Source organism: Phaseolus vulgaris, chromosome 11 (genome assembly GCF_051622355.1).
Source record: "Phaseolus vulgaris cultivar YP4 chromosome 11, ASM5162235v1, whole genome shotgun sequence".
Classification (NCBI taxonomy): Eukaryota; Viridiplantae; Streptophyta; class Magnoliopsida; order Fabales; family Fabaceae; genus Phaseolus; species Phaseolus vulgaris.
This window is the reverse complement of record NC_143508.1, coordinates 3,721,300-3,734,835: the sequence shown is the minus strand read 5'-3', so window position 1 is coordinate 3,734,835 and position 13,536 is coordinate 3,721,300. Positions and strand designations below refer to the sequence as shown.

The 13,536-nt window shown below is 24.3% G+C and overlaps 1 protein-coding gene across 1 annotated transcript; it reads left to right on the top strand.

Moving 5' to 3' along the window:
* Window positions 1-8,508: 8,508 nt before the first annotated feature.
* LOC137831770 (B-box zinc finger protein 20) lies at window positions 8,509-10,630 on the top strand. The gene is made up of 3 exons (XM_068639582.1): window positions 8,509-8,989; window positions 9,162-9,518; window positions 10,254-10,630. Exons 1-3 carry the CDS (start codon window positions 8,804-8,806, stop codon window positions 10,482-10,484), a joined length of 774 nt encoding a protein of 257 aa, XP_068495683.1. The 5' UTR covers window positions 8,509-8,803; the 3' UTR covers window positions 10,485-10,630.
* Window positions 10,631-13,536: the final 2,906 nt, after the last annotated feature.

Here is a 13,536-nt window from a genome sequence, read left to right as displayed (position 1 = left end):
AAAATTTTCTTTATAATATTTAATTTTTATTGTCCATACAAAAATAATTGGTAGGCCCAAAATCTGTTTTCATGGTCAAGGCCATTTCCTTTTGCACCCCCCACAAATATTGAAATCTCTATTTTGCTTTTTAGTTTAAAGTTCTTTCTAAATTGTGGAATTTGAAAACTTGTCAATGCCCTTCAAAAATAAAAGTATACTAGATTAAATAATTTGGAAGAGTAATTTGAAAATAAATTTTCATTTCTAAATTGTATAATAAAGTAGTGAATATTATATTCTATATTAAATAATATCCAAACTTTTTTTATGAAAAAAAAAATTAAGTTATATAATTTAAAAAGTACTTTCAATTTTTTCGATTTAAAATATACTTTGATATTCTACAATTCAGGATTTTTAGATTCATTTCGGATTATACAATAAAAATCAAATTCTAAAAAAAATAAGTTTCTTGATGTATAATTTAAAATTAAATATTTAATTTAAACTATATGATTAAAAATATTTTTGTGTTTTTTACCAGAACTTGAACCTTATTTCTTTTCCAAATAACTTTGTCACAGTTTTCTTTGACAAAAATACCTCGTGAAATATATTTCCTTAAGTCCCATTTTTTTTATAGTACTCAACTACGAAAGTTTCTTTGAGAATGAATGAACTTACAGCAAAATATAAATAAAAAATCTTCAATAACTTATAAACAGAGACTAAATAGTGGTGAAAAAAATGAAACAAAATTTAATAACAACAAATAAAAGACGCTAATAAGATAAAATGTTCATATATCTATATATCAATCTTTTGTATGGATTATTTGCATTTTGCAAATTCTTCCTACGTCTCAGCAATTATTTACAATTTACATTATTTGTGTTTCTTCATATTGTTTACTTATAATTTATTTCAAAACTTTTTTTTTTCAGTTTCAAACCACTTTTACATGTAGCATATACGGATACGACACAGATACGGAAATACGTATAATGGATACGAGGACACGAATCTATATATTATATAATTATGAATTATATAAATTGACAATAAAGATTTGTGTGCATGAATATGTTTCAGATTAATTTTTTTAGCAGAAAAATATTTTTCATGACTAGTTCAAAATGATTTGTTTCTTATTTTTATAATCATAATAAAAGTTTATACAATAAGTTTGAGTTTTTAAAAAAATAATGTATTTTTCATTTTAAAAATTGTTTAGAATCGTACTATAATTGTCAGAAATTCAACAAATACTTTTTGAATTAGACACTTCACGGATACGTGTCCTACAAGTGTCATACGAGTGTTGGTGTCCGATATGAGTATCCAACACCGACACACCATTTAGGAGAACTATCTGAGCTTCGTATTTACTTTTAAAATATTTAAGTTCACTTTTTTTTTATGTACATTTTGTTATTCTACATTCTCCACTTCAAATTCGTTACTTGAAATTTTAGCCATTGCACTCCTTTTATATTAATGTATTTGTTTTTGAGGTGATATTCTTGTTAGAAGAAATATAAAAAAAAATTGTTGTGGAGTTGATGGCTGTATTATATTATTTTTTTATGAATTTAATTTTATTATAAATTACTTTTCAAGTATGTCCAAACTAAAAATCTCACTTGTCTAAATAAAAACAATTTACAATGAAAATATATTTTATTAAGTAAATAAAATTACTATATTCATTCTTCATGTAAAACAATAATATAAACATGAAATCTTACATATTAAATATATGTAAAAAAATATTTTATAATATATAAATTATCATAAATATTATTTTGAATTAGTTTTATAAAATTAAATTATACTTAAATTTACTTCATAACATATTATAAAGTTAATTATAATCTATCATAATTAAGTGGATTGAATAATGAGACCATAACTATAAATATTTAATCTAATATATAAGTTGAGAAAGTCATACACGTGAAAAAGGATTTCTTCTAGGTCAATGTTATGCCTTAGTAAATTATAGCACTTAATTTAATCAAATTCAAACCAATAGAACACAACACATTAAAGTGTTAAAGTTTTGGTTTTAAGTTTAAAGAGGATTTCATTAGAAGATAAAATCTCGAAGGTTTAATTAGGGTTGTTGATAAGTTGGATTGAGTAAAATTTAAACAAACTCATTATCTAATTCATAATAAGTTGAATTAAGTTAATTTTTTCCTTTTTATTATGTTAAATTCAATTCAACTTACCGGTTAGATTGTTTTAGATTAATCGGATTAATATTTTGAAAACTTTTATTTTTTTTAATTTTTATGTATTAATCTAATTAAAAAGATAACACAGTCTTTTGTAAAACCTTATTCTGAACTTAAAAAAAATAATAAATCATAATAAAATTTATTTAAACTAATTCAACGAAAAAATATAATATGGAATTTTTTGATAAAAGCTCTCATGTTAGACATTATGAAACTTGACAGGTAAATTGATATCTTAAATAACAACAATCATCTTATCAGCAAGTGCATTTATTCTTTTCACGAAAAATATAAAAAATATTAAATCTGATTTTTACACAATAATTAAGACAAGTATTTCACCATTACAAAGCATAAAAGTAATACTAGTCATATCAATACATATAATACACTACAAGAAAATCATGAAATAAAAATCAATTTTAGAAACAAAAAATAATTAGTTGTTATAGTGACTAAATTAGAAACCATTATAAAAACTAAAAAAAAAAATTCTAAATTAGTTTATATTATTATTAAATTATTTCTAAATTTGTATATAATAAGTTACCAAAGTTTTTACTACCAGATTTAAAATATAAATAATTGGTAGTTAAAACCTTGGTATCTAATTAAATACCAATTTAAAAATTATTTAACAATAATAAAAATTAATATTTTTAAAAAAATTAAATAATCTTTACTAACTAATTATTTTTTATCTTTAAAAATATTTTTTATTTTATAATTTTCTTATAATGATATATAATTTCTCAATGATAATCTATGATAAAAATATAAAAAAATCAAATCGAACTAGTTATACTAAATTTATGACTAAATTAATATATTTAGAAAGTTATTTAAAAAATGTTTGATGAGAGTCAATAATTGGTGATTGAGAAAGTGGAGAAATATGTGTTTCTTATCTTGTGCCCACCATTTTCTTCTCCGAAAGCTGCAAATCTCTTACAATAGTCTTTGAAAGATTGTGAAGCAAGATGATACGTATGAACCCTGCATATCGAAAAAAGTGTTTTCTGTCGTTTACTTTGCCGACTTCATTATTTAATCATTTTCCCAACTTGATTCTGGCACTTTCCAGATTTGCTTAATTCTCGCCTTCGTTTTCTCTATTATTATATAACTCAGGAGGATCAAACTCTGCAACAACCACTCTTAATTGTAGGGAAAGAAACCAGCAACAAAAACTTTGAATTAATAAAAATCAAAAGGGATGTTAATGCTCAGTGTTCAAACTATAATTACTTTATCTTATGATTTGAAACTTTGACAAGTTGTAATATAAATGATAATACAAACAAATACATGTCGTGTTAATAAAGAAAATTAAGAAAAATTCAAATGTTGGGCTTTATATAGTTTCAGAAACGATCTTGTATCTCGTGATTAAGAAATTTTCAAATATTAACCTGAATGTTTTTAGGATTCATGTAAAAAAATCATCTCCTAAATAAGAGATAAAAATTATTAAAAAAATTATTTTTAATTAATGTTAGATCTCTAATCCATCTTTTATATAAATAATTTTTATATAATTTATAATTTATTTATTTATTTTTAGTTGGTGTAAGATTTTTAATAAAATATAATTTTTTTATAAATATTTTATTTTAAGAATCTTATCATACTCTAGTACCTCTCCATTTTATATTGATTATACGGTAATAAAATATTAAGATTCTTTATAATAAGACTAATTCAAAGAAAAATTAAAAATAATATAAATATGTAAAAATCTTAAGAAATGCATTATTTATTATATTTATTAGCAAATCTCATGAACTTATTCTAGATTAACCATATTTATTTATGTATGAAAATCATTTAAACAAGTTTTATTTTTTATAATAATAAATATATATCGATAAGTTTATTAATTTAAGATTTATTTATAATTTTTTATTAGTATAACAAGATATCATTTAATTTTTTCTTAAAATTCTTTAGGAATAGATATAGTCTATTTTTTATATTTTTTTAACACGTCCGTTTTAATTTAGTTTTTTCTTTTTTATTTTAATAATATTTTTTTATATTATGATAGATAATTATTGTTGTTTAAAGTCTTAATTAAAATAAATGGAAAATTAGATATGAAAACTTTTATTTAAAGAAAATACGGTTGAGAAACCAATTTTTCTGGCACAAATTTCAAAAGGAGATAAGTAAGAAAAGTCTAAAATTTCTGTTGCATAAGAATAAGTAAATGCATATTTTAGTATAATTATTTATTTGGTAATGTTAGCTGGGAATGACACCAGCATTTTGAATGTTAGCTGAAAAAAAGCACTTTTTTACATTGACAAAGTTCCTTTTGGAGGCATGGTGCATCACAATAATTGATTTTTTGGAATATTACAATATGGGCAAGAAAAACGTGATTTTATATTGGAAAATGATGCTTTCACGATTTATAAAGTTATATATAATTTTTGTTATGTGATAAGTTTAAAAATAATATATATAATAAGAAGTAAGTTTAAAATTAAATAATATAAAAAATATTAAAATAGTAAAATAATAAAATAATAAAATTAAAATTTATAATGTAATCGCATAAAAAAATGTAATTTTAAATTATAATATTATTTTTTTCAATGCATTGACGGAGACATTATGATTGAAAACAAATAATTCAATTTCAGATTCTTAACTCCTTTTAGAAAGACACATTGTTTGAAGCTTCTCTGGCCCTGCTTTCTTGTTTCGCCAAATCTTATCATTATTTTGCATTCTCACATGCAATACCACAAAATTTATCTAAAAGATAATTTAAAAAAGGATAAACTAATTTCATTTATAAAAAATATTATATTTTTTCTACTAAAAATTCTTTTGTGATAAATTGATTAAACATACATGAGCATTTTGAATAAAATTTAGAGTTAAATATATTTTACTTCTTCAAGTATAGTCTGGAATTAATTATTTTTCTCATTTTTTTAATATTTATAATAAAGAAGTATTTACCAGTATTTTTTTATTTAATAAATAATATTATAACATTATAACATTCATATTAAAAAATATTTTAATATTCTATTTTATATTAAAAATTTATTTATTATGTAAAAAGAAAAAACTAACAATGATTTAGTATAATAATTTTTTTTACTATAAGTATCCAAAATATCTAATATTTAGAAAAAACAAAAACTAATTTTATATAAAAATACAAAGACAAAAAAATATTTATTCTTAATATTTAGAAAAGATTTGTTAAATTGATAATAATATTGATGAGATATTTCTCTTACTAGAATATTCCACTTTTATATAAAAATTAAAACGGGAATTGTTTTAATTTTCTTGCAATTTTGGGGATTGACTCATGAAATGGAGCAATTTGAATTGAGAGAAAAAATATATAAACTTTATATATTAAACAAAAAAATATTAAGTCAGAAAGTGATTGAAAGCTAACACCTATAGCTACTCATGGAATTAGGATAAGAGAAAACAAAAATGAATACTATAAAAATTATATATTTTCGTTGATTTCTTAAAGATGAAGACATGAATAAAATCTTTAAGTGACGTGAGTTAATAAATAAGTTATAATTTATAAGATTTAAGCTTATATGATGTATCTTTTAACTATTTTTATTTTTATTTTAGATTGCTTTTATGGCTAATTCTTGGAACCTGGTCTGTCCTTTTTTAGAATCTAAACTTCAAAAGCTCATCATCAATAACTTTTGAGTTTAATTTGTGACGTATATTCTATTATAGTAAATAAATATAGCTAAAGTTTAAAAATTAATATACCTCATTTAAAATTCTTAAATTTTTTTATTTTTAAATAAATTTATTTCAAAAAATCTTTAAATAAATTTGTGTTAACATTATTTATTAAAATAGACATGTTCATTATTTATATTTTTTAAATAAAAGCTTTAATGTTAGACATCACTATGCAACTTAAGATCTCAGTTAGACTGACACCTCGAGTAACAACAATCATTTGTTATCACATGAAAAAAATATTATTAAAAAAATACAAAAATACGGGGACTAAACCAAAACTCATATGTTAACGACAAATATTTCATCGATTACGAAACATCCAATGAACATTTATCCTGTTAGTAAACGCAACACAAACCAAAGCAGAATCACATTCCAGTGAGACATTAGTAGGCCCTATCTTTTGAGTTTCCTCCATAGCATGTATAATCCCATAAAACTGAGCAACCAGAGCAGTATGAACTTCAAGAAACGCAGAAAAAACTCCAATAAATTCTCCCATACTCTCATGAAAAATACCTCAACAAGTAGCAAAACCAGAATATCCTAGCAGCCCCATCAATATTAATTTTAACCCAACCTCATGAAGGAAACTCCCAGAGGAGGACGTAAAACTTTATTGTATGAGTATTAATACGAAAAAACTTTACATGTTCATTATTTATATTTCATCATTGAAAAATTGAGTTTTTAATTTAAAATAATATTAATAATTTTAAATATTTGGTTGAAATTCGATTTTTAGATAATTGAATTCTCATATATCAACAATGTCATGCAGGATGTTAGAAATCCTTGAAAATTAATTTGATTTTTGAAAATTAAATTTATCCGACTAAAATTTAACTTCCACAAAATCAAATTTAGACCATTTTTTGAACATAATAATGTTATTTCACATCATAAATTTTATTTTTCAGAAGGCAAATCTTCAACATAAACAAGTTTTGTTAAATAATAAGGTTAACAAAATATCCATATGTAAATAACAGTCGAAATTAGACAAAATTAAGAATTTTAGTATTCGGTTCTATTTGATATTATTAATATATATTAAAAATAGAGAAAAATTAACGAAGAAAACAATAGTAAATAATACGTTCTTAATCAATTCAAATCTTAATTAAATCTAATAATAATTATTAAACAATAAATAGTTATAACTTTTTTAAAAAAATAATTGTCACTTATTAATTATACCAATCACCAAACACCAAATATTTACTTTAAAGCATCTTTTTAAAAGATATATTTTGACTAAGAATATAAGAAGAAAGAAGAAGTTGACTTAAATAAGAAACCAAAGAAAGACAGAGTAAAGGAGTTAAAAAAAAGTGATCCGATCAATTAGATATAAAATAAATTTATGATATAAAAATATATATCAACTTTATTTTAAAATTTAATTTTATAATCTTGAATTAAATTTAAATTTAAAGTGTACTTTTAAGAAAATTTTAAAATATTTCATAAAATTGGTGTTTGCAGTGTTAAATATAATTTCTGGCGGCTTGGGTTTCCAGAAGCTGACAACGCTGCAGCATCCCCACTCCTCTCTGTATGTGTAGCTGGCAAAGGCATAAAGACGTGCCATTACAATTCAAAATAATTCTATTATAAAATAATTTTTATTAATAATCAACAAAGAAGATACTGTTATTTTAATTGTTACAAGGGTAATAACATTATTTCTTTTCTATTCACGTAAGTGGTTGTAATTTTTTATTATCATAATTATTATTTTAATTGCGTAACAAAATTATGAACACACGCTTATATTTTCATTATTTTTATATAAATAAATATAATTATATCTATCATAGTCTTTAATTAACTTGTTGTACAAGATTGACAGTATAACTGTCATGTATTAATAATGAAGTGATGGATTAAATCAGTGATGCTAAATTTTTAATGCAATTTCACAAAATTAATTTGTGATATAAGGGTAGATTTTTGAGTAATTTTTTAAGAGTTTTATAATAAAGTTCCATACAACTTTTAAAGTTAGATTTTGCATCTTATGGAAGAAGTCGTTCAAATTACTCGGTTTGAATGATGATTATGCTTTGTTTTTGGGTTGTATTTATTATTAGTATTAATGTTTTATGAATGTTTTTTAATTGATGAAATATTTGTTTTAATTACTGTAGAAAAATTAGATTTAGAATTAATTTTTTTTGAAGGGATGCGTATGTTGATAAGTTGGTTAATTTAAAGTTTATTTATAAAAAATCATTTTATTGGTATAATATACTTTTATCTAGTTTTTTTTTAGAATTTTTTATGAATAGGTATAGAATATCTTTGTATTTTTTTATTAAAATATAAATTTTGAATTAATTTTTCAATATTTTTATATTTTTTTTTATGTAATATTGTTACTTGAAAGACTGATAGACCGAGATGTCAAGTTAGAGAAATGATTTTTTTTAAAAAATAAATATTATGTGTATTATTAGTTCACCAAAATAGTTTATGAGATGAGAGAATGAGTGATTTTTTTTTTCTATAAACAGATAAATTAGGCGTAGTTGGTCACTTCCACTTTACTCAAAGAAAGAGAAAAACACAGAAGATGGAGAGAGAGAGAAAAGATAGTTATTGATACATCCATGTCTAGAAATCCAGAGTTTTCTTTCAGATGTTCAGAAAAGACACTTAATACCCCTACCTGTTTTCTCTGGACCATTATGGTGTTGAAACTGAAAACCCCATGATTTTTTTGTCTCTATTCTCTTCACCTCAAACCTCAAAACAAAACCAAAACTCTTTGATCCAACATTCAACAACACATAGACATAAACACAACACAGCAGAAAGCAGAGATGAAGATCCAGTGTGATGTGTGTCACAAAGAAGTGGCCTCCTTGTTCTGCCCCTCAGATGAAGCAGCTCTCTGCCATGCTTGTGATAGCAGCATCCACCATGCCAACAAGCTCGCAGACAAACACAAACGCTTCTCTCTCCACCACCCCACCTCCAAAGCCACCACTCTCTGTGATATCTGTCATGTACTCACTCCTTCTCTCTTTCCCTCATCTCTAATTTTGTTTTGAAGCACTAAACTAGTCCCATATTGTCGAAGAACCAAATCTGACACAGGTTTATAATCAATTTTTTCCCACGAGTTCTTGTACTCGTTGACACCATAAAACGGCTCACGTTATTTAAATTCTTTGGCAGGAGAAGCGTGCTTATGTGTTTTGCAGAGAGGACAGAGCTCTCCTTTGTAGACAATGTGACGTTTCCGTTCATGGAGCCAACGAACATACCAAGACACACGACAGATTTCTTCTCACTGGAATAAAGCTTGGTGCCACCACCGAAGAAAGAACAATAACAACCTCTCGTAATTCTAAATTAACTGCACAAAGTTCACTCTCAAACCAAAATATTGGTTCCTCTCGCACGGTAGGAGTAACTTGTGACTCGAGTTCGGTTCCAACAAGCAGCATATCTGAGTACTTGATTCAGACCATTCCCGGTTACTGCATGGAAGACCTTTTAGATGCTTCTTTTGCATCAAATGTTTGTTCTAAGGTATGTTATTTACTTAATTTAATTTAATATCTGGGAGAACTATTGATCCTTCTGTCGTGTTCGGTCGCCTTCACACTTCTGGCTCTCCCTGACTTAGGCTCTTAGGCAGGTGTATATTTGCAGAACTTCCTCTAACGCTCAAACTCAATTGAGTATCGGTACTAGGTAGTAAGAGTACTATAGATAAATGACGTATCTTTCTCTTTGAAATGCGTAATATTTATATTAGCTTGATGAATCGCTGTTGGACTAGATTATGAGATTAGTTTGTGATTAAGGTTGTGTTAAGTAACTCTTGATCTTGAATTAGTCTCACTAATCCGATCAACCTTTGACTTGAACGTTACGTGTCGGTCGACCACGTGTGCGGCGTGATCGACCCTATCGTTTGGATCGCGGTTTGGTCCTCGAATTGGCCGAGTCATAATACTCGGCCGGTCAGTACAATATCAATCCACATAATATAAGTACGTTCACTTTATAAGTATGTTCACTTTTTTTTTATTTGAGTCCTTAAGTACATTTCTTAATATAATAACAGAATTATTTAATTACAATTTTAACGTAAGAATGTTTTATAATATATAACTAGATATAATTTTTTTTTATAATATTAACATAGATTTAAATTTTATAATATTGATTTAGGTTTAAATGGTTCTTAATACTTAACTTTAATTGAGTGACTTAGATAAAGGTTTATTTTTGTTTAACAATTTTGAAGGGTTATTTCAGGATTATGAGCAGCAATCAGCGTTTGAAAATGAAGATGATCAACTGCAATCTCAATTTACGAGTGCTTCGAATCTTTATCCTGAGATTGATTGTTTAGTTGGAGTTATGGAAATGCCAAAAGCAAAAGGTGGTGAAGAATACTCCAATTGGATTCATAGTTATGAGTACCCACCCTACAAAGTTCCCTCAATTACTCCTCCTTTGGTAAAAAGAACTAAACGCTCTCGTTAATCAACTCTCTGAAATTTTGTTATAGAATTCATATACCCTTATTTTCTTTTCTGCAATTTTTGTTTTTGTGTATACGTTCAAGACTAAAAGTTCATGGAAACCACAACTTTCTGGAGATCTTAGTGCAATGGGTCTTGTTTCCTGCATCTTTTAAAGTTTTGAAGCTTTCTTTTTTGTTCTTTGATGTTTTTCTCTTCTCAAACTTCATCTTCTTTTTTCCTTTTCTTTTTTAGAACGAAATACGCCATTTAGAAATGATATTTTGATAACCACAATAATTAAAAGTTGAGATTAGAGTCTTTTATGATATATAAGTGGCTATAATTCTTAATTTTATGAACCGATTTTAATTCTCAATTTTATGAACCGATTTTATGAGATTGAGTTAGGCTTAAAGTCCACTTCTTAATATTATATATAATTTAAATATAAATATATATAATAAAAAATAAATTTATAATTAAATGATATGAAAAAAATATTATAATAATAATATTAAGAGTTATAATATAATTATATAAAAGAATATTACTCTCCTTATCCTAGTATATTAGATTTGTTACTATTCTTTCTTAATATGGATCTATATTTTCTTAAACATCTATTTTACTAACTATATATAACAATAAAATATTATTTAATTAAATAAGAATTAAAAGTAGTAGTTAGATGGGAGGATAAATTTTGAAAGAGTGTGAAGTTATCCAGTTTAAAAAAATATTTCAAATGTTTATAGCTTGTAAATTATAAGCATAAAAATATGAATTATTTATTAATTTTGAAATAACCTTTTATTTTATTTTTAAATGTTATTTAAGTCACTTTATTCGAAGTATTTTTAAAATAAAAACAAAATAAAAAATGCTATAAAAGAAAATTAACCAGAATAAAAACGAAATTTAATAAAAAGAATTGAGTTTTTTTTTTTAAATAAATGTCAGAATCTCTTGAATCTGCTAAGATCCTTCCTTACAACTTTCAAAAAAGCGTATCAATTGACCCAATGAGCAAGGTTTAAACGAATTACCATTTTTTCCCCACAAAAACAACATTGCTTAGTTTGTGTAAAACATTTTTAAGATGTAATTTGCAAAGGATTTTTCTTGAGCTAAATTTTGCAGAAACAGGTGTCAATATTTTTAAAAATTTAAATATATTTTTATTTCTCAGAATTAAGACACTATCTATTTAGCTTAAATAATTAAAAAAAATTAACTTTCAGTCTTTCCATATAATAGGTTAATTTATTTTTTGAGATAAACCAGCTTAGTGACGTTAAATACAGAGAAACCAATGATCTCTTTAACATTTATTTTTGAAAGTTTATTAAATATTTAAAAATTGTTTTAATCCTCTAATTTGGGGTACAATTTTTTTTATACTCTAATTAAAAAATTTACTCTTTAGTCTTCCGAATTCATGAGATATGTTTAATTTGTATGATTAGAGGCTTTACTGTTTAATATAATCATTCTTTTGAATTTTCAGTAAATATAGGTAAACACATTATTGCACAACATTTACCCTTTTCACTCTATTCTCACTTTCTTAAAGTTGTCTAACCGATCATTAAAAGAATTTGTAGACTTTTTCTTACTGCAACCCATAATTTTAAAATAACCATTTTATCCTCTTTTAAAGTGAATTTCAAATTACTCGTTTAGGAAATTTTTCATAACACACTTTCCTGAAAGGGGATTTTCATAATTTTCAAAAGGAGATTTCTGAAATAAAATTTCTAGAATTAAATTTCAGAAATGCATGAAATAAATTTTTAAATAAGTTTTCATGAATAGGATATCTGAAAGACGCTTATACCTTTAATAATGAGCTTTTTGAAGAAACTTTTCAGAACACATGAAACATGTTTTGAAAAAAGTTTTCTGGAACGAGCTTTTTTTTCTAAGGCATTATCTTTCTTCTTCTACAGCACAATTCGGTCATTTTATCTAATTGAAGGCTGCAGGATGAAAAGCCAAATTTGTATCAACCAACTCGACCCATTTTCTAAACAAGATATAAACTTGTTTTTTTTTTCTAAAAGTAGCGTAATTTTATTCCAAATTTCGGCAAATAGGAATTTTTATTTATTTATTTCAGTATTTGGTTAAATTATACAGGGAGTACAATTCAATTCAAAGAAATCACCAATTGCATTCACGATTTTGGTAATTTTCAAAGAAATTATATTTGATAAATACGTGCACACGCTAATCATTTGTAAAATAAGATTTTAAATAGTAGATAATTAAACTCGTATATTTGGAAAACAAATTTTAAAGAAAATTTGAATAACTGAACTCGTATTTGACAGGTACAATTTCGGTTATATCATAATTATTTACCATGTACAACTTTAATTTAATATTTTATTTTATTTTTTAAAATAATATAATAATTTAAGAAAGATTTGATGGAAAAGATGTATAAAAATTAATAATGATAATAAAACTCTAGAACTAAGACGCTAAAAATAAATAAAAAATATTAACGATAAATCTTAACCAAAAACTTTAAACTCGGAATGATAAACAAAAAGCTTAATACTTAAAGCTAAAGTCTATAATTAATAAACGTCAAAGAAATGGTGAAACTAATTTTAGTAAATTATACCCATATATTACTAACAAATCACTCTAAATAAATATAGATAACATTTTACTACATATTAAACAATTATAGGTTAGTTTTTCGGTTTATTAAATAATTATAGGTTAGTTTTTCGGTTTATCATTTCAGATATACGATTTAAAGTTAAAAGTTTTCAAAAAGCTTAATTTCAAAAAGCAATTACACTTCTGAACTACTCTTCATCGAAAAGAAAATATGTATTCTACGTCTGTTTGGTCCGGCAAATCCATATTCTACTTTAACCAATCATTATTAACCTTCATAACAAAACAAATTGCACACAGCTTCGATAGTTTTTTCTCTTCTAGTTTTTTTTAAGTGTAACTTTAATAGTTTTGTATAATTGGCGTTTGTAAAAACTACAGCTAACCTTGGACAGATCAATTAGAAAATTTCAATTAATAATATTCTACTACATGGG

Bases quoted from the DNA above. Each gene is read 5' to 3' on its own strand.
- LOC137831770 (XM_068639582.1), top strand. From the start codon at position 8,804: ATGAAGATCCAGTGTGATGTGTGTCACAAAGAAGTGGCCTCCTTGTTC. The intron at 8,990-9,161 runs GTACTCACTCCT...ATTCTTTGGCAG, and splicing joins CTCTCTGTGATATCTGTCAT to GAGAAGCGTGCTTATGTGTT. The intron at 9,519-10,253 runs GTATGTTATTTA...GGGTTATTTCAG, and splicing joins CATCAAATGTTTGTTCTAAG to GATTATGAGCAGCAATCAGC.